The 21,929-nt window shown below is 45.8% G+C and overlaps 2 protein-coding genes across 8 annotated transcripts in view; one reads left to right on the forward strand and one right to left on the reverse strand.

Moving 5' to 3' along the window:
- COQ8A (coenzyme Q8A) overlaps positions 1-13,979 on the forward strand; it is a 46,131-nt gene extending 32,152 nt beyond the window's left edge. Inside the window, exons 7-15 of the mRNA XM_009813521.2 lie at positions 3,211-3,296; positions 4,397-4,537; positions 5,783-5,864; positions 7,274-7,367; positions 8,240-8,381; positions 10,260-10,367; positions 11,158-11,223; positions 12,003-12,089; positions 12,570-13,979. Of these exons, the coding sequence (XP_009811823.2) occupies positions 3,211-3,296; positions 4,397-4,537; positions 5,783-5,864; positions 7,274-7,367; positions 8,240-8,381; positions 10,260-10,367; positions 11,158-11,223; positions 12,003-12,089; positions 12,570-12,863 (1,100 nt within the window). The 3' untranslated portion in view covers positions 12,864-13,979. The remainder of the gene's footprint in view (positions 1-3,210; positions 3,297-4,396; positions 4,538-5,782; positions 5,865-7,273; positions 7,368-8,239; positions 8,382-10,259; positions 10,368-11,157; positions 11,224-12,002; positions 12,090-12,569) is intronic.
- Positions 13,980-16,894: 2,915 nt separating this feature from the next.
- CDC42BPA (CDC42 binding protein kinase alpha) overlaps positions 16,895-21,929 on the reverse strand; it is a 191,366-nt gene continuing 186,331 nt past the window's right edge. For all 7 annotated transcript variants that reach the window (XM_059834726.1, XM_059834718.1, XM_059834733.1 and 4 more), the window contains one exon: positions 16,895-21,801. In XM_059834726.1, coding sequence (XP_059690709.1) covers positions 21,670-21,801 — 132 coding nt within the window. In that variant the 3' untranslated portion in view covers positions 16,895-21,669. The remainder of the gene's footprint in view (positions 21,802-21,929) is intronic.

A 21,929-nucleotide genomic window follows, 5' to 3' on the forward strand; every position in this document is an offset into this window, starting at 1 on the left:
GCATTTCATCGTTCTTCATTTGCTAATCACTTGTTTTAGGTGCGTGCCAGGCTGATGGCAACATTAACAAAGCTAGGTGGGAGGCAGCAGCTGCTATGTCAAAGGCTGCCACCCATATGCTGTTTTCTCACCCTCTAGAAAGTGCCAGGTGCCAATGACTGGTGGTTCACGGTGCAGATCCAGGAGCTGCTCTTGTGCTCCTTGCTTTCTGTGGCCAGGGCCTCTGGTATGTGGGGTGAGTGAGCCACATCTGGAAATCAGCTTTGAAGTTAACTTGTCTACCATAGGTGGGGATTAAGTTAAAATTCTTAAGACATTGTTGAGTTGCACCTGATGTGTGCCAGAGCCTGGTCACAGCTGCCCTAGGCTTGGATGTGAGTGAAGAGGGAATAGCTGTGAAAGGCCAGCTCTGAGGAGCAGTAATGCTCTGGATTTTTGTCACTTGCCTGCTGTCTCCTAATGTTACTGAGCTCTGGCAGGAGTGTCAAACACTTGCCGATTGACTTCACTTGGGTGTCAAGAACATCCAGGCCTTTAGCAACCTCTGTGGCACTGCCCAGCCCTCATTTGACTCTTGCGATGAGTGCGTGGAGTGCCGCAATGCCTGGCAAGAGCACAGGCCCCTGGTAACCTTGCTGGGGGACAGTTGTGCTGAAATAGGTTAGACACTTCCAACAGCGTGGAGTATCTGGTTCTTGGGCTGGCTCTTTGGACAGGAGGGCTTCACACAGTTCCTGCCACTTCATGGGCTTCTCTGTGGCCTGAGGAGTTTGAATTGGCTTCTTCTATTAACAGGGATGTGTGCTAATTGAGCACAGGGGCTCTGTGTTGCCTTGTCCAGGTGCAGCTGAGCACCTGTGAGCTAAACCACTCAGAATTTACAAAGCAGTGTCCTTAAAAACCCTGATGTCTACTTCTGGGAATCAGTGGATTTGTTAGGGACCCGCACCCCTGAAGGTCATGCACAGAAAGGATGCCAAGGGCCCAAAATCATGCCATGTTTTGGTGCGTGTCCCTGAAGGTCATGCACAGAAAGGATGCCAAGGGCCCAAAATCATGCCATGTTTTGGTGCGTGTGCTCAGGAAGATGTTGGAAAGGCAGCTGCATTTGCCAGTTGAGAGTGCCCTGCCTTGGCTCTTGCTTTGTGTTTTGTTCCGGTAAGACCTCATCAGTTTACCACAAAGACGTATAACCCTGTTCATCAGCGTGTTGTAAGCCTCGTTTTGTCAGAGTTGCCTCCGCAGCATGACTGATTTTTAACGTTGCTGTTGAGTTTCTGTACAGTCACTCTGGACTTGCAGGTTTCTTGGCTATTTGGTGTTGCGCTAATGAACAAAGCAGCGGTGGTCAAGCAGCCCCAGTTAAGAACGCCCTCTCAGACTATAGGCTGAAATACCTTGTGAGTTTTTTGGATGTCAGCAATAAGCAAAATAGCAGTAAGTTGATGCTAATTGCCTGTGGCAGACCCTGATACCTTGACATAAACGTCTTCTAAGAGCAGGAGTCACTTTTAGTGAGGTCCATTCTCTTTCTGCACAGTCATCCTAGGAGGTGCAGGTTATTGCGTTACAGCATGATGGCTAACACTTTCACATATCCCTAAGAATAGTTTTTATAATGTTCAGAGGCTTAGCAGTGATACACCATCGATGACAGGGCAGAAGTTTCTTTCCGTGTTTGGAATGCGCAGGCAAATGCAATGTCTGGCTGTCCTGTTGTGACGTTATAACCTCTCAAGAGTTCAACTCACTGTTCCTGCAAAGCCTGTTAATCTCTGACTTGCCGTGACAGAATGGGAGCTCCTCTTAAAAACTGTTGATTCCACAGGGGAGTTTTGTTAGTACTTGTAAATGCTGCTTATGGCTTCGGTGGGAATTACTAAACAATGCTGAGTGTTAATGTCATGTCTCTGCATTATGTATCTTTTTCTCGCCATTCCTTTCCACCCCTCTTCCCAGGACAGTGCTCTTAAGGTAGCTGTTTGTTTCTTGTTTCCTGGGATAGACTTATGGTTATATGTGCATCTGTAAATGCAGAGGAATTGAGAGATTCTTATTTGAATGTCACAAGTGCATGTGCGGGTTGAGTTCTCAAGATTAAAGCTGTTAGCTTGGACTCTCTTCCAGTCTTGGGAAAGCAGCAGATAAATCTAATTCCTCCATAAGCCTTTATGAAATGAAAAGTTTGCCAGAACTGGTGGCTTTTCTTTGGACTGTTGTAGAAGCCTTTGCTCAAAGGAGAGGACTAATCTTTCAAGATGCTCCTACCCCTCCTCTTTCTTGTAAATATTTGCTTGCTAAATCCTTCTGACTCTTAAAATAACTTACTTTTGGCTCAGTTGTGTTTTCTTCAGCCCACTTGTAGTTGCTTTGCATTTGGGTAGTTGTTTACAGTAGCAGATGCTGAATCTTGATTCCTTTAAGAGTTCAATACTTGCGTAAGTGGTGTTTTACCATGGCACAGCTTCCTAGAGAAGCTGTTGCCCCTTAGAATGAACTGGAGTAAACCATGCCAGGAACCTGGGAGCACTGGGATGACTCTCCAGAGGGTTCCTTCTGTGACCTGTGTTTCCATGACACAGTGGCCTCTCCTAGACCTGAATGCTGTACTGGTCTCAGCAAGAAGACGAGCTGGTGGATGACAGTGTCTCGTGCAGAGAACTCTGCTCTTGGCTTTGTGCAACCTGCCATCACACTAAAAGCCTCCATGCTGTGCAGAGCTCCCACTGCTCTTGGCAGCGCTGCTGGACAAAGCCAGGGAGCACTATGACGACTGATGCTTGATTCCAAAGTATAAAAAATTTCTCGGCATGCTTTCTACTGTATTCATACTTTATCTTTCCCTTGGTCATTGGGAGGGGGTGCACAGAAACTTTCTCCTGCTGTAGCAGTAGGGTAGCTTAGGAGATGTTTGGGTAATATGCAGTTTTTTTCCAAGAGTGAAAAGGAGGAGTAGCTTTTTTCCCTTTATTTTGCTACTTGCGCACAGGACTTCTGTTTGCCTCATTTCTAAAGGTGTGATGCCTTAGGTGCTACTTCTGGGTGTGGAGAGTTTCTGAGCTAAAATTATTTCCAAAACCTTCGCTGGGGTGTGCTTGGGGGCAGGACAACCTGGCTTGTCTGAATGCAGGTGCGTGTTTCTTTGTGTGCTGAAGAACAACTGGAGAATGCGGCGCTTGCACTGACTGCTGTGTGCTTTTCCCTTGGCAGATGATGCCTTCATCAACCCCCATCTCCAGAGGATTTTTGAGCGTGTACGTCAGAGTGCTGACTTCATGCCGATAAAGCAGATGATGGTGAGGAATATTCCTTCCTGCTTATCAGGGGAGGAGGGACAATAACAGAATAAATGTCACCTGTGACATACCCCAGCAAGGGAGGTGGATGGGGATTTTTAGGAGTATTCTTTCAATAAATGTTGCATATTTGCAGTTGTGGGGAACACCTGATTCCTTATCTCAGTTATGTACTGCCTTTTCTTTCCAAAATATTGAAGCTCAGCAGTGCGGGGTTTTTTATGTCCCAAGACTATGCTGATGGAACAGGATGTTGCATACAAATATGGTTATAGGGTCTTGTTGAATGTAGCCTCCTCTTCTGTTTCCTCTCTCTTGTCTTTCTCATGGATGTTAAGCCAGTGTCTAGAAGTGCCTACATCCCATTTTAGAAACAAACTTACAAGCCTTAGTCTGACGGACAATTAACAGCAACTTTGTCCTTACTTTTTTTGTTAAATCTAACCCACCATCAAGAAGAGCCAGAATGAAGCAAACAAAGTTTGCTTTCCATAATGTACATGGTCTCTCTTTCTCTCTACTTCCCTCTGTAAATTAAGACGTGACATGTGAGGCAAAAGGAATTGCCAGTACTACTTATCTTCTGAAAGACACTGAGCAGAGCCAGAACTTAAATGTGGCAGTCTGGCAATGTAGCAAAAAAGCTGTTAAAGCAGGCTGTGATGTTTACTTGTCAATATTGCCTTAAAGAGAGTCACTCTTACGTGCCTGGATTGCTTCTGTTCAGCTTGGCAGCATGATGAAAAAGGAGAAGTATCTAACTCCTTGCTCATTTTCTGGAAGATAAGTGGCACCAAGAAGAGGACTTCTGTATTGCTAAGGCAGTGGGTTTGTGCTCAAGATCTCTCTCCTTGAAGCCAGAGCAACAGAGCTTCACACAGATCTGATCAGCATCTGTTTAGAGCTGGGGGAGCACTGCTGGCTGGACCACTCCTCGTGGTGGTATGCAATGATGAGGAAGGGAGGACAATCTAGAAAGCAGGGTATAGGTACTCAGAACTACTGTAGGCTGTGTGAGTCACCTTAGAGGAACACTATTTCCAATAGCGAAAATTTTAAATCTTTGCTTCCCATACCCTGATGCTTTCTTTTATTTGTAGAAAACTCTGAACAATGACCTTGGCCCCAACTGGAGGGATAAACTGGAGTCCTTTGAAGAACGCCCCTTTGCTGCTGCTTCAATTGGTCAGGTTCACCTGGCACGATTGAAAAATGGGAAAGAAGTTGCCATGAAAATCCAGGTGGGCTTTTACAGACCAGCCTTGTCTCATCTGTGCCCTATAAAACGGCAGGGGAGCTGCATAAGTATGTTTACTGCTAGACAGATAAGAAACATCTTAATGCAAGTGAAAATTTGGGTCCAGCAATGTCTTACCTAGTGCAAGCAGGAGGGAGGGACAGAAAAGGTTCTGCAGCTTGAGCCAGTCTCTGACTCCAGGTAAGCGGGAGACGTCTCATAGGTAATACCACTGCAGCGTGGTGATAACGGTGGTGAGGGACTGCTTGTACTTTTAGGGCTGTGTGTGAGGGTCCTACCTGTGCCATAGGTCAGTCCCCTCTCTGGGATGTGCACATGCCACATGCCCCTTCCTGGCCACAGCCCAAAGGTTAAAGAAGTTTTAAGTGACGAGCAGGCACTGACTGTTGAGCAGTGGCAGTCTGATGATGCAGGAGGGTATTCACTGACTCACACTAAGGCTGTCCTGTCAGCAACTTCAAGCAGGTATTTCTAACACGATTGAGTTCTGGAGCTGAAACCCCTTGTACAACGTGGTTTATACTCCAAAGAAGTGAGATCCCTTGCTGACCGACCAGGGTCCCAGGCAAAGTTGGTCATCTGGTTGGTGTTTTTTGTGAAGTGGGGAGACTTTAGAAACAGTATGGATGGGTACTGGTGTCTTCTTCTCAAGCCATTTGTGTCCAAAGTACTCTCTGAAGTTAGGCCACGGTAAAAGCAATGGAATGTTAACCCTGTAGCATCAGCACATGTTCTGTTCCACAGCAGTGTAGGCTGGTTTCCCTTCTTAACAGACAAGGTGAGAAAGAGCAGGAGGCATCTTTGCCAGGACTGGGCTGGGCCCTCACTGCTTGCCCTGCTGCTGTGGATGAAACACTCTGGGGCTGTCAGTGGCACAGGCTTTCAGCTGTGGTTGGGAAATGAGCAACTACCATCTCTGTTGTGAGATTTGTGTGTCTGAGAACCTTTCATGTGTTGGAAGAGTCCCTGTCAGAGAACCTGAACAGGCTGTTTTGTTTGCAGGGAGCTGCATCTTAGCCTGTCTCTCTGTCTCCCATTTTAGATTCTGGGCTTTAAATAAGCTTTTAGAGGAGGGGTGTGTGGCTCAGGTATGTCCTGGTTCATGGCCAGGCTGTAGGTGGCTGTGTTCTGGGGGTCAGTGGATGTTGAGCTGGAAGGCATTTTTATCTCACTCTGTACAACCAGGTCATCTAATCTCAACACTGCCCTCTCCCATTCTGTCCTGCAGTACCCCGGAGTCGCCCAGAGCATCAACAGCGATGTTAACAACCTGATGACTGTCCTGAGCATGAGCAACATTCTCCCTGAAGGTAAAAAGACGGAGACCCTTGGCAGGCCCTGTGTTCCTGCTGGCGCATATTGAATTCTGCCAACCCCTTTGAAGCAGCTCATTGCATACTTCTCTCCGTAGACTGGAGGGAGGAAACAGCCTCAAGGAAACAGTGAAAAGGACTTAAGAATTGCTGAGTCTGCCCAGGAGCAGATCTACAGAAAGCAGGAGAGGTAGTGGATGTAGGCAATGGGTGCAGGGCCAACTTGGGGAGCCACGCTCTGCTCCCCTCCCCTGCTGCAGAGCTGCCACTGCCTTTGCTGGCCATGTGCCTGCTCCAGTGTCCACGCAGAGGGGCGGGAAGTGCACCTGCGTTGGTTTTTCCTGGCCATGTGTATGCATGCACCTGCCAGAGTAATGTGCACTTGTCTCTGTGTGCTCTTTATAGTGAAGGACCCATAGGGACTCTTGGCAAAGTATAAAGTGTCTGGGTATACTCACTTTTGACGGCTTTCTAGGCATGAAGCATGGGCAGTGTTCAGGTTAGGTAGCCTTGCTTTGTCCCTGTTATTTTCTGGTACGTTTGGCAGAACTCATTCTTTTCCATGTTTCCTGCAGCCCTCCATGCCTGCTATTCTCTGCTCTTCCCAGTCATTCTCTTCTCCCCAGTCAGAGTTGTGGAGAACTGTCAGACTTGGGGCTTGTGTCCCAGCACATGGATAAGTCCCTTTTCCCATAGGGAATGCAGGAGTTACTACTCCTTTTTCTGAATATCTGCCTGCAGCAGCTGTAAATCTTAGTGGGACTGTACAAATATTGCTTTAAAATCAGGCTGAGTGCTGACAAAACCTGGAACTGTTCTGTGGCGGCTGGGCAGGGCCCTGCAGAGGCTGCTGCAGTCTCAGCTGTGTCTGGCCCAAGAAGTCGATCGGTTTTCCAACTCCCAAGACTGAGAAGACTGGACTTGGCAACTCAGCCCCTGGCTATGTGCTGCTGCAGTTCACTGTCTTAGTCATGCTGACTGTTTCTGCCTGGCAGCGCCTGCTCCCAGTTGTAGGCAGATTTGGTTTGGAGCCTTTATTTGCTGCTTTTGCCCAGGCTAGTGTTTAGGTGCTTCTACTCCTTGGTGTGTGTCTCTGCACAGCCATGCTAACACCAGGAACAGACAGCTTGGGCTGTGGGGTGGGAGCTGGGGGAGGACGGAGCCCTGCCGTACAAGAACGGTGTGGATGTACCTTGCTTTAGGAGCAGCTGCGTAGCCTTGGCCTGGGATTACCTGCAGAGCCTGTATTTAGTTGGAAATACACTTTGGCTCTCTGGGGCCTCTTGTACTCTTCAGCTCAGAGTTGGCTGGATAGCAGGTTGCTCCTTAGCTGCAGCTCTGGAAAGCTTAGCCTGAGGGGCTCCTTTTTTCTAATCCTACTCTCTTCTCTGCTGTTTGACTTTCAGGCTTGTTCCCTGAGCATTTGATTGAAGTCCTGAGCAGAGAGCTGGCCCTGGAGTGTGACTACCAGAGAGAAGCTGCCTGCGCAAGGAAATTCCAGTATGTTCACACCATTGCCTTCAACTGCTCCCATCTCCGTGTGTGTGCGTGAAACGCAGGAGAGGTCGCTTAACTTCAGGGACAGTGGGGAGATGAATGACATGCTCTGGGATATAGCACAGGGGAAGGGTGTGTGTTTGTGGCCTGAGCTGTCCCCTAGAATTACCACCTCGTCTCAGCCAGGCGTATTTTCAGTCACTGAAATGTGATAGCATATCCTCTCTAATTCATCGCGAGCCTGTCTGTTCTGCCACCTGTGGAGGTACTGCAGTAACTCTTGAGGCCAGGTTGCAGCAGTGTTCTGTGTACTCTTACATCAGCCTGTTGTAAGCTTCTCCGTCCTTTAGTCTAGGAGGTTTTTCAGTTCAGCCCTCTTACAGCAATTAATACCACCAGCCCTGCCTGCTCCCTTGTGTTGCCTTACCAGTGGGGACCAGATTGTTTTTACGTGAAGGCTGGATGAGGGAGAGCTGCCGGAGGCTGGATGCCCCTCCTGTCCCTCTGCAGAACTGCCCCTGTGGCATTGTTCCCCTTGGAAAAGGCCTGTTTCTTCCACGTGTGTAGTCTGGCCCTGAAGTCAAGTGGGATGAGCAGAGCAGCCCAGTGCCCCTTGATGTACCAGCCTGGAGCTCTCCTAACATCACTGCTCTGGCAGGAGATGTGACCTCAGGAGCCAGCAGCAGCTGTAAGTCACTGGCCTGGTTTCTGGTGACTTGATCCCTACTGTAACGGCTGAGGAAAACATCTCCTGGCAGCCTCAGCCAGGGTGGGGGGGGCTGCGTGAAGGGGCTCTGTACCGTGTGAGGTGGTATGGAGGGGTCCGGCTGCTCTCAGGGCTCTTAATCTTTTCCTCTCCTTTCTCCATCCCCTAGGGAGCTGCTGAAAGACCACCCCTTCTTTTATGTCCCAAGAGTAGTGGATGAGCTGTGCAGCAAGCATGTCCTGACCACAGAGCTGGTGCCTGGCTTCCCCTTGGATCAAGCTGTAGGGCTGAGTCAGGAGATTCGAAATGAGGTACTGTGGGGCGGTCTTGCTTCTCCCCTTGCTCAAAGCAGCGTGCTCGGTCTGCCTGGTGTCTGGTAGACCGGGGGATGCTTTGTGGAAGGGCAAACCGTGAGCAGTGCAAAGTGGGGCTGGAGTTGGGGACTGCCTGGAGCTTCTTGAAAGATTTCTGTGTAGGGAATTTGGCAGTGATGTTGGAGTCTCCCCAGGCTGATCTAGGCCTTGCAGGTGCCAGCATTCAGCAGGGAGGGGTTGGAGGGGGTGAATGGGAAAGGCGGCTGAAGGGAGGGTAGCCTAGCTGCGTAATTCCTTGATGACCTTAAGTTCGGGAGGGATTGTCAGCTAGAGGAGAGGGGTCTTGTTTTGCAGCTGCTCTTTTGGGCAGGAGTGCAGAATCATCTCAGTGCAAGCGGTTGGGTGTCATCCCCTGTGGGACTGACCTGTGCTGCACAGGGCTGCTGGAAAAGTATCTCTTGGTAAACAGGAGGGGGGATGTGGGGATGGGTAGGCGTTGGTGCTGAATATAGCAAGGGATTGGAGTGCTGTGGTGGGACAAGCAGCTGCTCTAGTAGCAGAAATAACTGTCCTGGTATTTTGATTTTTCTTTTCTCTTAGTGTGAGCTGTCAGCTGTTAGCAGGTCACTGGGGAAGAGGGCAGAGTATGTTCCTCTAGATAAACAGATTGCAGCGTCACATTGGACTTGAAACTATGTCGGAGCTGGCTGCCTGAGACCCCCGAGCTGTGTGTTCTTAGGGCTTGTCTCCTCCGATGAATTGCTGTATCATCAGCGGTGCTTTTAAAAGGCTGTGAGGTGGGGTGTTGCTGCAGGAGCCACCCTTCTTTCCTATAAGCAACTGGCCTGGCTGACCCACAGCCTTCTGACCCAAATGGCAGTGTCCGGTAGCAGGGTCTGGCTTGCATTTGGTGCTCTCCTGTCTCCCTCTTGGATCTGATGTTTCACTCAGCTTTGCAGAAGCTGAAGAGGGGCAGAATGAGGCTGGCAGTTCTTGTGCTGAACAGGCTTCAGCTTAAATACCCTCACAGAAAAGCACTGCTATAGTATGTAGTTCAGCAGTGGGCTCTTTGGGGACTGCTACTCTTGCTTCCCCTATGCCTGTCAGTCCCAAGGTGTGGGTCTGCTGCTCCTCCCTTAGGCTGGGTCAGTGCTAAGCCCAGCAGAAGACTGGGCTGAGGAGTACATGGTGGCTGTATCTGGTGAAGACCCCTTTCAGTAATGGTTTGGTCCTAGTGCTGTGTGTTGTTCGGCAGCTTTACAGGAAGAGGCTCTCCTCTTTAGCTGATTTGGGCCTTTAACTTAAAATGCCCTGGAACTGCATCTCATTTCCTCTGAGCTGCATTGGCTTAATTTTGGCCAGGGTCCTGCAGGACTTTCTACCAGGGTAGGCTGTAGTGCTCTACTGGCCTCCCCCACCTCTGCTTCTGGATCCCTCTTTGCACTGTGAAGATGTTCCTTTGCCCTCAAAGCGACAGCAAGGTGTGTAGTCAAAGCTGGGAAGGTAAAAGGCAGGACCAGGACACAAGTAACACATGCAGTTGGACAACCCCTGGAGCCTGCTGTTCTCAGCTGCCAGATACAGGGTAGCATCCTTTCTGGAGGCACACCCAGGGGCTGATAGGAACTACAGCTCAGGCTGGTGTAAAACTTGCATGGCATCTGTGCTGTCTGCTAAGGATGTCCCCTGGCAGGTGTGGGCTGGGAGTTGCTGAGAGGCTCTCTTTAACCTCTTCAGGAGTTTTGCAGCATGGAGCAGATAGCTCCTGCCAGTGTGGTGATGTGTTCCCTGTTTGCTGATGCTCACTGTAAATTACATGTGTGGGTAGGGCTTGCTGCCTTCCTGACTTGCTTCTTTCTCTCCCTGCTTTTCAAGATCTGTCACAACATCCTGGTCCTGTGTCTGCGGGAGCTGTTTGAGTTCAGGTACATGCAGACTGACCCAAACTGGTCAAACTTCTTCTATGACCCGCAGTTGCACAAGGTAAGCCCAAGCAGCCACTGTTCTGCCTGTACAAGAGCTCGTTTTCACCAGCTTTTGATTATTTTTTTTGATTATTTCGCACTCCCAGAGTTTAACGAGCCCTTACTGAGATTCTCTCAGATTCTTGTCCTTGAGCCTTAGGCAGGTAGGACAGCTGAAACCTGTCCCTTTACCACTTGTCCTCGCTTGGTCTGGGTGGGAGAGCAGGACTCCTAATAAGGCTGGCTGCCTGCCTGCTTGCCTTTAGCCTTAAACACAGTCACAGCTACTTCTTTAGCCTCAGGGTCTGTTTCGAAGCCGATCAGTGGGAAGTTGCAGCTGGCAGTGCTCTGCCAGGGCACTCCTGAGCCAAGGACTCTTTAGTTGAATGCTCTTGTCTTGTGCTGTGCTGAAGATAAGGGTGCATGAGGAAGCAATTGCAGATGTCCTGCTTGTTGGTTTGGCTGCTTGCTTGTGCCCTGCAGGTCAGATGGAATTGCTTGTTCATCCCTGAGGTCTGTGTTGGGAAGTGCTGGGAAAAGGTTCTGTGCTGCTCTGTCCCCATGCAGCAAGCCTGTGTGGAGTTATCAGCTGAGCAGGGGTGACAATGTGAGCATAGGCCATACCTCTTCTGCCATGTACTAGCGCAAATATTTGTGCTGCTGTCAGGAAATAAAGGAGTTGGGAGAAGCTGAGCTGCAGTAGAAAGGCTCTCCAGCCAGCTGAGCTTCATGAAGATGTCAGGAGTCTTAAGGTCTGGCTCTACTTGAGTGGTTGACGCTGTAATACAGATGGGTTTGTCCATTTCCAGGTGGCCCTGCTGGACTTTGGAGCAACACGAGGGTTTGATGAGAAGTTCACAGATGTCTACATAGAGGTGAGGACTTGCACTGTGTCCTAGAGTGCTGCACTGGGGGTCTTAGAATATTTGCAGAATTATGCTTATCTCTTAGCTGTATCACTTTGTACTTGAATCCACTGTGGGTGTGGAGAGAAGCAGGGCTGGAGGCAAGAGAGACATCTCTGTTCCTGTTTCATCCTTTAGCATAGCCTTCTGCACGTCTGCTGCGAGCCTCTGGCTATGGGAAGTCGGGTGTTTAAATTGCATCATGAATGTGGAGAACTGTAATGTTGCTTACTGGGAGACTTGGGCAGCAGAGCGTATCAGAGCACTCAGAGTTCAGTGATTTTTGTATGAGGGTATGCAGGAATTGCTTGTCCTGTTCACTGTCTCTTCCTGTGATTTCTAGCTTGCTGACTGATAAATTTATGTAAAGTGGTAGTGCTTCCTTCATGATCACCATGTTCTGCACTTGATCAGTCGAGCTGCAGGGGCCAGCAGACGTCACAAAGCTTCTCACAGTTGGCTCTACTGTTTTGCTGGGGGAGGGGCTGATTAATTTGTGAAGCTTTTTTTGATGTCCCTTATGTTCTCTGGGCTATGTGTAGCCCTACTGGGAAGAGCTTTGGAGAGCCAGCAGCTGTAGCTTTTTGCCAGTAGCTCTTAAACTGGCCAACATGCAGACCCCTGAAGATGAGGGCAGAGGCAAGGAAGTGAGCAGGCAGCATGTGTACCTGTAGCCTATGTAATAGTCCTGTACTGAAAACATTTTTCAGTCATCCCCTAGCTCTCCTGAAAGTATTCTTCCTATTCAGGTAATCAAGGCAGCTGCTGACATGGACAGAGAGAGAGTGCTGAAGAAGTCCATTGAAATGAAATTCCTCACTGGCTATGAAGTCAAGGTATGGAGCAGAAAGGTCTGCTTTTAGTGGTGGCTAGTGATAAGTTTGTTGCAGGTCTGTGGACTTCACCAGATTTCTTCATGTGGTAAAAGCCAACGTCAGTCTGAAAGCCCTGTTGATAAGGATGAGGGAGGAGGGCAAAAAAGGTTTTGGCTTTTGTTCTCTCATTTCCTTTTGGGAGTGGTAATAATGATGCAGCTAGCCCTAAAACCACTGTCTGTCCTTCTCTCCCCCAGCAAGACCCTGCAGGTGGTGACGACTGCTGAAATTTCATGACTGGGCAGATGGTCTTTTGAAAGGTTTAGCTGCTTTATTAACCAAATGTTCATCAGTCTTGCTGGGGGCTGGAGGTTACCTTTATTGTGGGTATAGCTAGGTGTTTCTCCTGAGCTGCTGCTGTTTGCGCTAGCATTGCTCCTTTTCCTCCCTGGTGGTTAAAATGGCTAGTGATGTTATTTATGCCTCTTTCCTTTTGGGCAGGAAATGGAAGATGCCCACTTAAATGCTGTCCTCATCCTGGGAGAGGCTTTTGCATCTGAGGAACCTTTTGATTTCGGCAACCAAAGCACCACTGAAAAGATCCATGGTTTAATCCCAGTCATGCTGAAGCATCGGCTTATCCCTCCGCCAGAGGAGACCTATTCTCTTCATCGGAAGATGGGGGGTTCTTTCCTTATTTGCACCAAACTGAAGGCCAAAATTCCCTGCAAAAACATGTTCCAAGAGGCATATAGCAAATACTGGAGCAGTAGGGGCAAGAAGCCAGAGGAGTAGTAACAATGAACTAACATGTCTTGTTCTGAGGGCACAGTTCATCTGAGCCTTGCAGAGAGCGTTCTAGCCTCCCATGCGTTGCACCCCAGCTCTCCATCCTCTTGAGATGCAGCAGCCTGTGCCCTGGAAGCCAAGTGTGCGTTTCACAAGGACAAAGCTGTTCTTTCATGCTGTGTCTGTCCTCACTGACTGCCAGTACAGTCCGCGGCTTGCAGGAAACTATCTTCTTCAGTGCTTCTGTACCGTTTCAAGGCACTAGCCGACTACCTTGAATGCATTTTTAACATTGTGATGGTGGCTGCGTATTGATTGGGTTTTATAACGAGTAGGGGAAGGAGGACAAGAGCAGAATTTAATATTGAAACCTGTTTGTAATTCTCCAAAAATTGTTTTTTAAAAACCTTCCCTCTTTCATGCTAAGGTGGAATTCAAGTAGCTTTCATACTGTGAATTATAGAATGAAATACCAAGGTGTACCCTACCACAGACACATTCAGCACCTTCCCCCCCATTTTGTAAGTAAGTCAAGTGGTGGCACTCTAAGCACCCTCCTGGATTTTACTGACATTGGTTTAATGCAAGAGGAGTGTGTGTATGTGTGTGTACATAGGATGAAGTTTTATGCTTTCTGCCTCTTTTTGGCTTGCAAGCTAAACATAGGAAATATTTTAAAAATGTGAGATTTGAGTGCCAATCTCTTTTAAACACACATACACTCACATGACCCATCTCAGTTCTGGGAGTCAAATATGTAATCAACAGAGCTATATCTGAGCACAAATAGTGGGATTCTTCACTGTCTGGTAGGTATCACCTTTCCTGAGAGCGAGTTAGATAAGCTGTAACTCTGACACCAATTGCTTGCTGGACTCCTAACCAAGAACCTACTCTGTCTCTCTGTTTTCCTGTAATGCAGAACTTATGGCAAGGCAGACAAACACATAATGTCTCTCATGAGCATTTCAAGCTTTTGCTGAAATGTCACACATTTAAAACCAGACGCACAGTTTTAAACTATTGGAGTTGAGCTAGGAAATTTACTTTCTTAGATTTTTGTACAAAGCCTGTACCTGTACGACTTCCTGATTACAATAAAAAAGTGCTTGTGCGGTGGGCCTTCTGCCTGCAGTTTTTTCATCTTCTGGTGGAGTAATGAATAGCCAAGTAAATGAACCATGTCCTGTCCTGTGGGATAAACAGGAGTTGAGCAGAAGGAGAAACTTCCAACTCCCCTCTTGTTGCAGTTGTTGTTTGCTCAAAAAATCGCTATGACCCTTGTAAAGCCATCTATCTACAGCCTGTTTATTCCTTCATCTTTCCATTGCAGCTGTGTCAGTAGTGCTAACAGTGATGGTGACAAGCTTAGCAGGAGCCAGAAGGACATCAGCCTGAACAGCTGTCTGGCCATGAAAATCCCTGGTAATTAACTTGTTTTCTTGTTTTCTCCATGTGGCAGCAGTGATTTTTCAGTCTCCTGGACACAGGTCTTTTTGCCTTTCCTCCACTTGTGAAGCAAGAGTGGCTGTTGGAGTTGATGCTTACTTGGTGCTAGTAAGGCAGATGATGTCCTTATCTGGCAAGTGCCAGATATTTAGCAGCAGGCTCAACTGGTCCTACTCAGTTAACACAGCCCAGGAATGCAGAGGTTGTATGATTTTAAACTTCACTACATAAGAAAGCCTGACTGCTGACACTTCCAGAGATGATAGAGAACAGGTAAGTGAAAAAATGGTGTCTCTTTCAGGAGGGACCTCTGAGAAACAGGAAAACAAGTTATTGTGTTACCTTTATTTCAAGATGATAAACATTCCTTTAAGACTTGGTTGAGAAAGATCCCGTGCTGTTTAATTCAACTAAAAGTATTGGTCAGGTTATTCCTAACCCTTTGAGAAGAGTGAACTCTGCTGTTCAGTGAAGTAATAGTTTTGCATTAAGCTGTTTAACTTTCTACACTGATAGAGTAACTTTCCTTGTTGGTTTGGGTCCTGATAAGATGATGTTTAGTTTTCTCCTTTGGATCTAGACCTTGCAGCTGTAAAAACAGTGGAATTGTTTGAGATGTTAAATGCTTATGTTAAAGGTTAAAAAGCAAAGTATAAAAAGCTGACAAGGGAATTGAATTAGGCGAGCTTCAGAGTAAAATTTCTGAAACTGAACATTCAGAGCCAGTATGTTCAGAGAACTTGCAAAGGCGGCAAAAATAACTCAAAAAGCATTACAGTTCACTTTTCCAGTAAGCACAACTAGGTGAGATTAGTATGCGCTTGATCATGTGACCGCAGATCTTTTATATACCATGCTGGGGCATGAATGTTTAATTTTCAGCAAACATTTCCCTTCCCTTGAGAGAGTGAGCGAGCATGTTTAAGAATAACATCAAGCTGAACCATGGAGTTGTTTTGCATTTGCCTAAAGGGTAGCAACTAGCAGACAGTAAGATGTTTATTAGGAGAGCTAATGAGAGCTCTCTGTCCCTAATTCTCCTGGCCTTTTGTGTACATTCTAAAAGCATTAATAATTCCTGTAGTTTTGTCCAGAGAGATTTGTGACATGAGGAATTGCCTGTCAGTGTAACAGCCATGGAGAAAAGGTGAGCCAGAACCACTGTGCTCTGGCTTCAAGGCAAAGTCATCTGACATTTTACAGTGAGCAAGAACACTTGATCACTGCTGCTTGCTCTGTAGCAGCTAGTGCATTTGCTTGAACTATACACAAAGGTTAAGGATATGAACGTTTCTCTGCTGCAGCAAGCTTCTACGTTCTAGAAGAATCCTCTTGCAGAAAACAGTTCTTTCTTCCACAGGGGAAGGGGGAGGTTAAATCTGCCTCGCTGAAGATGGGGATTTTCCGTTCTAAAGCATGCACATTCATGCTACATGTTGTAGCAGTGATTTTCCTACCTTCTTTCTTTAGTCAACATGGCTGCTGCATCAAAAATGAAAATGAATGCTGAGGAGCCGAACAGGAAGCCAAACATGCAGTTCACTTTTTCTGCTTTTTTAATGTCCAAAACCCTTGACAATAGAAGGCTCACAGCTGTGATACTGCAAGTGGAACCCTGGGAAATCAGAAATATAGCACTGATTGTAAAAGTCAGAGCACAGATGCTATTTCACAGGGCTACAGCAGCTAGGAGAGACCTGCAGTGGCCTGACTGGGATAAGCCCACAGGCTTAAGTCCACCTAAGCTAGAGCTGGGGTGCTGAGAAAGTAATAATTTTGACTGAAGGTGAGGGACAGGATCAGAAGTTTCTATGGAGTGAGGTAGTCTGTGGCCACGTAAGAAGTGGGAAGCATGCTGACTGTTCCTGGAGGGGATGGCTGGCAGTCTTTGGTAATGGGAGAAGGCCCAGGCTGGCACTGCTGGTAACACAGGATCAGTAACAGCATAGTCCTGTATTCCTGCTGCAGGGGCTGTGACTGAAGCATACAATCAAAGCTAGGACTTTCACCAACAAGGTAATGAATGAAGAGGAAGATGTCCCAACAGACAGTCTCTGGTATAGAGAAGATCCCAGGCTGACTCGGGAGGAACTGGTGGATGATGTGAAAGAGTCAGGGCACATGCAAAACTTCACAGGTATTTTGAGATGCACTTAAAGATGCATGAAAGGCAATTTGATGGTGGTAGCTCAGAAGTAAGAAAGAATCCAGCCTCTAACACTAGGACAGCTGAAACATTTGATGTGTAACTAAGTGAAGGAGGAACATCAGAAGCAATGACTACAACTACTGACACAGAACCGATGACCTAATTAATGAAAAGGTCAGGAAAACTGTAGTTGATGAAGTTCAATACACCAAAGTATAAGGGGGCTTGACTGACTTAGAATTTTCAAAAAGGTTCTGGCAATTTTTTCTGAAAGCTGCTAGAGCTAAACTGATTTTCTCATATATTCATTTTCTTCCCACTGTGTACTTGTGCAGATGTGTTACAACACACTGTTTTTATCTTCAAGAACACCATTATTCACCATTTCCATTTCTTCCTCAAAGCTTAATGGGGGGAGGTAGGAAAAAAAGACAAAACATCTCCATTTCTAACAGTTCCCTGTTTTATTGCAGTACATCAAAGTAGGTTAATATTAAGTGTGTTACCAACATAAAATATTAGTGGCAAGTCATTTTTACATTGTTGACTTTTTCCACCTTAAATATTTCTGTGCAAAAGAATCTACATCATTGTTCTGTAGCAGAGAATCTCTTACAATGTCCCCTACAACATTGAGGGCATTGAACAAAATAGTGAGAAGAGGCAAAAAGCAGAATCTTTCCCCCACACGCACACTTGTCAGCTTTTATACTCTAAAACAAAAAAGTGATTACATCTATGCCATGCAAAACTGTACAATAATATTACAATGAAAAACCTAAAAAACATTTTAAAAATAAATGATATGAAACTGTCATACATAAAAAGGCAGGTATAATTGCTCTGAAATACCAACACTGGCTTGTTTGTGGATTTCTTCCCTGTGGATGAGACTTTCTTAAATGCAGAATGAAAATAGGTTGTACTGAGCTGCGGCTAGAATGAAAGACAAAGCAGAGTTGGAATTTAGACTGGAAAGCCTGCAGCAGAGCTGTTTCTGGGGGTGTTTATCAAATACAGTGTGAACACAAAGCACACAGAAGGGTGCAGTTTGTGTTAGTGCAGAAAGTTGTCCCATTTCCTCCATGGAACTGACTCCTATTAACAAAAAAAAAACACACCACCACAGGAGAAGCTACTATGTGCCATTTTGATTCTCAGACTAAGGCTCAGGAGGTGTGGGTACTTGCATTCCAATAAATTTTACCCTTAATGTATTCATTTAAAATTAAACACTGTGCATAAAATGGGAAAAAACCCCACCTTCTTTCACCCAAGAGCATGTTTGTCCTGTCATTCAGGGTCTGGCCATGCAAGACAATATGGTGCCAGAATCTGTTTCTGTGTTAGTACTCTAACTGTTCTGTTTTGAAAGGCTGACACACTCTCTGAACCAGTTAGGTGCACTTAAAACTACATTTCTATAAATACACTATGCTTTTTGGACTTTTTTTGGTACGACAAGATCCTTAACTTCCCTCTGCCGTATACCTGAGAATAACACAGCTGGCTTGTAATTTTATCAGAATCAGATCAAAGAGATAACATTCCTGACTCAGTTTTGAAACTTGTTAAAATGGGCAAAATGCACATTCATAACAAGCCACAGCAACTAACTGAGAGGAACAGAAGCAACTACTTTGCCACAGCCTCAGGAATATTTTTTTTTGAAACCACCAGCTGTCTTCTACAGGTCAAAGGCAATAGAGAAGAGAGCACTATAACTCGGCTTTTGGGTTTAGGACATGCAGAAGGAAGCCACATATCTGTGTGCGCACATGTGCAGGGGAAAACTATTTACCAAACCTTTTTCATTCTATAACCTGGAATCCTTAGTAGCTGCCTGAATCTGTTCAGATCCTTTGTTGCCATCAAAAGAGGAAAGAAAAAAAAAATGCAAAAACCCAACAACCCATATGTTTAAGCAGTGTCAAAAATGCAAACACCTTCAGTCTCAGCCAAAAGGAAAAAATCAGCTAGATACATACTGTGTACAGAGAACATATGCTACAGTCAAAAATTCAATGGGAGATTTTAAGCTCCCTGAACAAAATGCAGCCCTCTAACTGTGAAGTTGAAGCAACGCTACAGTGCAAAGTAGCAAACATCAAACCTTAAGAGACAACTGTCTTTGAGATACCAGTCAAGAGTCTTACAGTTCAAATGACCAAGTTACTTTTCCTAGCCCAATGAGTATTTAAAAAGCTCAGCTACAGTATGCATGTTTTCAGTGTTCATACCAACAAAAAAAAAAAAGATGAGTGTGGTTTAAAATTGAGTGTATCATCAAATGGTCCCCAAATATATAAAACTATTCAAGTCCTAGGACAATTTTTCTCTTTTCAAATAAGTGATGTGGTCATTTGCTTTTCAACTGAGAGAACAGTTGCTGTTTCTCTTTTGAACAGATGCGTATAAAAATGCACAGTACCAAACTAATGATTAAATACAGTAATCCTAAAGGAGACTGCCAAGGCTTAGAAATTGTGGTGTACAAACAGTGTAGGCCTGTGGAGCTCTCATCCTCTGGAGTTTAGTTTTGTGACACAGCTGACCTACGCTCTGCCTGAAAATGTCAGTTTTTGATATCAGTAGATTGCAGGCACCATAACGGAGTAAACAGAGGGGTTTACTCGATTTAATTGTTTGCTGTGTCGTGGCTCTTTGGGTTCCATTTTCAGATAGAGCATTAGCTCAACTGCAAAAAAAAAAAATCCACAAAAAAGATCCTGTGACCCTCTCTCAGGGGACTGTCACGCAGGCTGCTCTATCGTAAATGACTGCTGTTTAAATGCCTTCTCTCAACATCAAAATAAGATTAATGTTTAAATACAACATACAGTAAATACAAAACTAGTCTGCAAAGGCTTTGAAAAGTGTGTGGACATGCTTCACCGAAAGGAGGGAATTGTGGGGAAAAAGCAGTGGCTATACTTGAAGCAATACGCAGCCTTTAAAAAGAAGCTGATGTGGAATTTTAATAATGCCAATAACGCCCTGCCTATCTGTCCTTCAGAAAGACTGAAAACTATTCTGGGAGCAATTAATTTCAAGTGCTTAGCTGTTTGCTAAAGCTTTTAATATTAAATGTCAGGCTTACAAAAGTAGTAGCTTTGAAGTGAAAACAAACGCAACCAGCTTGCTACTCTGAAAAACCCAAACTGGAAAAAGACAGGCTTTTGCTATGATGGTTTCTAAAACAAATTCCTGTCCCAAAATAATACTGAATGAGCTTAAACTTGGACAAGCCTCTTGATTCAGAGTGAAAGAGAAATCTTACCTAGGAGACCCAGCATGATTAAATGGATTAAATGATCTGTGTCTCATTCCCTATTTCACATTTAGATGATACCTGGAAATTACTGTACATGGTTTGAACTTACCTATAACTTCCATTAGGGAAGACAGAAACTGCAAAACTCCAAACATATCTGTGTGGGTGAAACACTATATACTGCTGACTGCAAAAGTATGGAATGGTTTAATAAGAGCCATAACAAGTTTCCGAAACCCACAAAAACCAGTATTCTAAATACAAAAAGCCCTTATGTGTTTGAGTATGGTCATAGTATAAAGCCAGCAACATACTACTGAGAAGAGAGGCTCATTTGAACACACTCCCAAATGAAAAACGTGTCTGCCTTGCTAACTAAAGAGAAGAGACATCTTCTTCTTACCATCTGTTTGTACATCAGTCTCTCACTTTATTCTGTTGGCTGCATGACCACCTTCAGCTTTTTATTTATTTTTGCAACTTCAGTGGGCTCTGTCTTCCACCGCAATACTTTCTGCCCTCCAACCTGACCTGCTATTGGAACCAAACAGCAGGTGAGCACATACAAACAACTGCAAATTGCACAAACCCACAGCAGAGGTGGGGAGGAAAAGGAAAACCAACCTTGCCAGCGTGGCAGTTGTGGGTGACTAGGCATCTTTGACTACCACAGTGTGAACAGTGTGAGGTCAGTCTTCAAGGTTCTTCGTTGCTACAGTGACAGCATAGCCAGCCATGGCTAGCTTCAGGCTAAGGGCACTCATTTGGCTGATGTGTATTAGCAACTAGTATTTGGTAACAACAGTAACAGTTTTCTGGTTAGGGATGGTCAAGGAGATGTGGAAGACTGCTCCCTTCCGAGTTAAACATGCTGAAAAGCTGACCCAGGGAAACAGTTTTCCAGCTGAATCCTGCTGCATTGAACTCCCTTGCTGCCTTAAGGACCTCTACTGTAGCATGCCATAAGGTTCCTCAGCTGCACGGCTAGCACACAAGAAACTGGGGCAGCGGGTTGCCTTCCAATTGCTGTCATTTTTGCAAAGGATAGGGATTAACATGAAAGTAGGAATTATAGCTTCAGTTATGCTACTGCCAGAAGTAAAGAAATGTTGTGAAAGCACTGCAGGGACGTTTCCCGGCAGTGCAGCGAGTGCTACGCAAAGGGAATATCTGTCCTGCGAAAGGTTTTAGGCCAGGCCTCCAAGTCTGTATATTACCGAGCATGAAAACAGGGACAACACAAATCTTAAATTAAAGGCTCTCTTAAATAAGCATCCATCTTCTGCTGCATACACAATGCTTTTTTTCTTTGAATATATACATACGTATTTTACTCTAACATCTGCGTATTTAATTAAACTCTGTACTGTAGTAAAATATGCATCACTTTAATCAATAAGGATTTGCTGGCGACAATCAGATTGACATTCAAACGTGGTGGCTGAAAGCTTTTATGTGCCTCTGACATACTGATCATTCCCTGTGCAGGGAAAGGGGTCTGTGTACTTTTGTACAGTACAATGAGCTATTGTATGAAAACAAAACCCCTCTGAACTTTCTCTTGTTGATACTGGTCTGGTCTACTTATGCTACTTTTTGGGAAGTGGAAGGGAGGGTGGAATAAATATGTCTTTAAAAATGAAGCAGCTGTAACCACAAAAATGAAACCAATACTAATGCAAATCTACAGCATCTGATATTTACCAACACCCTAGCTTTGCTCATTTGCTGCTGTCAAATCTGGGGAAGGGAGGGTGAGGCAGTGCTGAATGATGCTGAAGACGACCAGCTTTTACCTTCCTCTGTACCCCACTCCCAGATCACTTTCAGACAGGGAATGGGGAGGGTTAGGATGATGAAGGTGAGAACTGGAACAAGTGAAGGGGACAGCCATGGGGACAGCAAGCTGCTGTGATGTCAAATCTGAATGCTGAAGGAGTTCATGAGTCCCAGCTCACATGGTCAGAGCTCTCCAGGGAGAGGCTCTTGGTCTTGTGAGGAGAAACCGGGCTGGGAGGGCTGCTGAGGTTGGAGCTGTTCGATGCAGTAGAGTGTCTGGGAGAGTCAGAGTCCTGCAGCCCAAAGACACAGAAGAACACCAGTAAGTAACAGGATAGCAAGTTTGAGAGTGACTGAGGGTGTCTGAGCAACAGGTGACTGGATTCAAAGGCCTCCACCTATTTTGCTTGTGTCCAAAAAT

Source organism: Gavia stellata, chromosome 2, assembly GCF_030936135.1.
Source record: "Gavia stellata isolate bGavSte3 chromosome 2, bGavSte3.hap2, whole genome shotgun sequence".
NCBI classification, from domain to species: domain Eukaryota; kingdom Metazoa; phylum Chordata; class Aves; order Gaviiformes; family Gaviidae; genus Gavia; species Gavia stellata.